The following is a 4,883-nucleotide window of genomic DNA, read 5'->3' as shown; positions in this document are numbered from 1 at the left end:
AAGCTGCAAAAACCGAAACTTAACATTCAAATAAAGAAGGAAAAATCAGCGAATTCGAAGACGAAAAAGCGATTGAATGGTCGAAATATTTTATTAATGGAGAAAGAGAGTATCCCTCTTTTTAAGAGACAACAATCAGTTGTGAAACCAAAAATGGTTTCTGTTTCTGTTGAAAGTAAGTTGCAAAGTCCAAATAAGTCAACTAGTCAACCAAGCAGTCAAGTGTCTTTTCAACAGGTTGTGCCAAAGACTATAGACAGAAGAAGTTTTGAAGAGAAATTGGTCGCAACAAGACGAAAGTTGCAGGAAGGCTATGAAAAAGAAAGAAACATGAAAAAGCGAAGAGTACAAACGATCGAGGTGTATGATGTATTAGGTCAGGGCCTGGCTCCTAAGTATGAAAATGACAAGTCTTGTAAGCGTATTAGCCTACATCGATAAATTTTAACATTTTAGTTTCTCGGTGTAACTATAGTGATCGAAACAAAGTTTTGTATATGAAAGCATTTGAAATATGTTTTTTTGATGATATGCTCATATGAGTATATGCAATTTGTTATATGAATTTATAAAAATTTGTGACTATTATCAAAAGTCGTCAATTCAAAATGTGAATTTCAGGAAAGACTACTGTTAAAGTTTTTATATGTTGAATAAAATTGGTATGTTAAATTGTATGGATTATAGTCTTTGTATGCAATGCAATTTGTGAAGTTGCTGATCAAATGGGTCAGAATGAATTTGTTCAAAGCTGCCCATTATTAAAGTCAGGTGGCAAAACGGTGAGATGCTTTACTGCCGACACAAACTCATAAAAATACGAATCTAGTTATTTGACTACTCCGATTAGAGGGTAACATACTTTCAATGCATAACTAAAATTAGTGCATTAACCCAAATGACCTTTTACAGGCTTACGGATACAAAAATGCCATATAGACCCATTTATAAGTAAACGGATCAAACACACTACTACCTCTAACAAAAATAAAAAATAAAAGCAGTGGAAATTTCCAACGATGGGTATAAAATAGCAACAGAATCGCGAAATCAAATGATAAGACAATTTACCCGAAAACATATAGTAATAAAGAATAAAAAAGGTCGAGCTACCGAAAGTGTAGACAGGTTGGTCGAACCCCTTTGCTATCATATATTAGAAATTACTCACTTTGACCCATTACGCAACCCACCCAGCTTGTATTCATCTGAGTGGTCAAAACGCAACCCACCCAACCACCCAGATTTTATCAGGAGTTAAATACAGAAGTGAACTATCAATAGGAACTGTCAGAAAACTGTAGGAACAACAATGCCAAATATAACAGTATGTAGGAACACAATGTAAAATGTTTAATAACTAGTGAAATAACCCGTGGAACCACGGGTTTGTTTAAATAAAACAGTTTAATGATATATTTTAGGTATTAAGTGAACGTAATGCTAAAGTTATTTAGTTTAATGACCCGTGAAACCAGAGAGTCCGACTCCTAAAATGCATATTTAACAATCCACATCCAATCATACATCATAAGAGATAATATTGATTGTCATTTTATTTTAAAAATGTAAATCAAAATATAAATGTAAAATTGATTTCCTTCTGCTTAACTTTTATACCTTATCGTACTTAATTCAAAATAATTAAATAAAATAATTTAAAATAATTTAATTTTAATAGTTAAAATAATTACTAATAAGGTTTAATAATAATAAGATTTAATTTTAATTAAAAATTATTTAGATTAATGACATCACTCACCATGCTTAGATTTTTTTCTTTTTCTTTTTAATTTTTTCTTAACAAAAGAATTAACCTAATAATAACATCATAATTTTAGCAATATAATAGAAACTATCAATATAATTACATATCAGTTACAATGATTACAATGAGTATAGCAACAATATGCATTAGTCAAAACATCACCGGCTATGGCTATAAAGTGAATGAGGTAATATAAGGCTGCTACTCTTCTCAATGGCTGCTACTCTTCTCCAAACAAACCAACAACCTCCAAAGATTCAATTTCACATCAATGGCTGCTACTCTTCTCCAAACCCTCCTTCCCTTCCTTCTTCCTTCCATCATCGTCTTCTTACCAATAATCACAACGCCGCCATTTTCGATCCCTACTTATTTACGCGACCACAATCACCACCACCGCCACTGCAGCGGCATTACAAACACTCTTGGTTTCCACAGCATCTCTGTTGTAGCAGCCAATGACATCACCATCTCCACCGCAACCACAATTTTCGCACCAACCGATGTCTCTCTTCAATCTTGTCCCTACTGTTCCCTTCCTCTCCTCCTCCTAGAACATTCGGTTTCCGGTCTGTATCCTTTCAATCTCCTCACCAAATTAACCTTCGGTACCAAAATTCAAACCCTAGCTACTTCAACACACCTTTGTCTCACCCTCACCAAATCAAAATCAACGATCAACAATCATCACACTCTCTTCATCAACGGCGTTCAAATCACGCAACCTGATGTTTACAACGACGGCCACGTCATCATTCACGGCATCCAAGGCTACCTCGCTCATCTCTCTCCGTTTTCATGCCAAATCGAACGGATGACGTCACTCTCGTTTTATTCACGACCTTATTATATCATGCGCGCATCGCTAACCGACGCCGTTTATCGTCTCCGAAGCAACAACGATTACTCGGTTCTCGCGCTATTGATTCAGGAAAACCTAGATATGTTATCTGAATTATACAGCTTGACGATTTTCGCAGTCGATGACGCTAATCTGTTTGGTGACGGAAACACATTTGTATCGAATTTGAGATTTCATATTGTTCCTAATCGGAGACTGATAGCAGTGGATTTACTCAATTTGCCGGTAGATTCGGAGCTGCCGATGAGGGTTGACGGTCAGAGGTTAATGGTTACGGTAGCCGGAGCTGGAGATTTATTGGCGCCGATGAGGATTAATAACATGAAGATCACCAACACAGATGTGGTTGTTAACGAAGGTATTGTTGTACATGGAATTGCAGCTCCTTTTCCACGTGTCAGTCATACAAGTGCAATGGGATTTTGGCCAGCTGATCACACGGACTTCATCAATTTAGGGCCCATTCGACTTTCTGATACATCTTAGTTGATTAGTTTTTGTATTGCAGTATTGAGACAAAGTAACACTATCAATTCTTTTGGAAAAACTATTAAGTTTCATGTAGATATTGCGTGAATCGGCTTTTGTTAACATTAGGGATGACACCCGCAGGTCGTGGGCACGGATTCATTACATCCATTACCCGCACCCGCGAATTTTTTGAAGATCCATTAGCCCGCGGATTTTGGCTAACGAATTTATTTTTAGATCCATGCCCGTACCCACGGATATTTGCGGGTTGCGGGTTTACCCGTGGATCTTATTTATGAAGTATATATGTAACTTAAAGTATTCAAAAAATAAATATCATTACTTAATTCAAATTGATATGAAAAACATTATCCAATCATATATCCATATTTATGATATAATAAAATGAGAAAACATATACTACCTCCGTCTCATTCCAATAGGGCAATATTTCATTTTGGGCTGTCCCATTCTGATAGTCCACTTCCATAAATAGAAAGGAAAGAAGATATTTCATTGGGGGATCTGGAGAGAAGATATTTCATTGGTGGAGAAATGAAGTTAGTGGGATTTCCTAAAACTACGTGTTTTTTGTCTGTGGACTATTGGAATGAGACGGAGGGAGTATTAATCATACTTTTTTTGCCAATACAAAGAGTCAATGGCTTGGCGGTATCGAGGTTACCCTTACAACCTTTAGGTTGAGGGTTCTAGTCCTGCTTAGGACATTTCGTAATGTATATATTCGTGTTAGTATTAGGTGGGTATGTAGGTTTGTCTTAAAAAAAAACTACAATATTTGAAATTAACAATCAAAATTTAGTTGCTAAACCTAATCAATTACTTAAGTGATAGGTAAAAATTAAATTTATTAAGATGGTCTAAAAAACGAAAAAAACCAACAACATGTTTTGATTATATAATAAATGTAATGTGTAGTTGTGGTATGCTCTAGTTACTAAAAAGTTCGATACCAAAATGATATGAGGTATAGAAACTTATACGGAGTAAATTATTAACTATTGGTCATTTATTCAAGGTGGAGATTTTCACCCATTCAGAATGGGTATATCCATGGATTATTCAAACGGGTATTACGAATTTTCGGATCGGATTTTACCCGCAACGGATCTATTACATCCATCACCCACCCGTGACCCGTCAGCGGGTACAAGATTACATCCATCACCCACCCGCGGGTAAAGATTTTTTGATTATATCCACCCATCACGGGCGCGGGTATCCGCGGATTTCGGATTTTTTTTAGATCCATTGCCATCCCTAGTTAACATGTTAACAGTGAACGAACCTTTTTCTATTAATAGGCCCAGTTCTAATGCGTATGTTGAGTCAGGTTCTGGTGGGCCGAATGTTGAGCCTAGGAAGGGGTACGGAATTGGTGTTGTTTGTTCTTTAGGCACTGATGAGCCAATTATTGAGCCTGAACAGGGCCCAAATGTTGTCGAGACAGTATTTTCTAACGATATGTCGTAACAAAATGATGACAACATAACGTTTGCGGTAAGATTTACTCGATTGAAGAAGGAGAAGAAGAAAAGAATGAAACATTGATGGCAAAACAAAAGGAAAAAACGAACGAAGATAGACCTTTACTGTAGTGACCCGAACTTTTCCATGTTTATATATATATTAAATGAAATTGTTATTTACATGATTAAGTGTTTCCAACATGTTAAGCAATCAAACTTGTTAAGACTTGATTAATTGAAATAGGTTTCATATAGACAATTGACCACCCAAGTTGACCGGTGATTCACGAAC

The 4,883-nt window shown here is 36.0% G+C and overlaps 1 protein-coding gene across 1 annotated transcript; it reads left to right on the top strand.

Annotated features, from left to right (window-relative positions):
* The first annotated feature begins 2,039 nt into the window (after positions 1-2,039).
* LOC139849456 (uncharacterized) lies at positions 2,040-3,116 on the top strand. The gene has a single exon (XM_071839114.1). It carries the CDS (start codon positions 2,040-2,042, stop codon positions 3,114-3,116), a length of 1,077 nt encoding a protein of 358 aa, XP_071695215.1.
* The last annotated feature ends 1,767 nt before the right edge of the window (positions 3,117-4,883 follow it).

Source organism: Rutidosis leptorrhynchoides, chromosome 5, assembly GCF_046630445.1.
Source record: "Rutidosis leptorrhynchoides isolate AG116_Rl617_1_P2 chromosome 5, CSIRO_AGI_Rlap_v1, whole genome shotgun sequence".
NCBI classification, from domain to species: Eukaryota; Viridiplantae; Streptophyta; class Magnoliopsida; order Asterales; family Asteraceae; genus Rutidosis; species Rutidosis leptorrhynchoides.
Note: the sequence above shows the minus strand (reverse complement) of the source record. Positions and strands in the feature narration are given on the sequence as shown.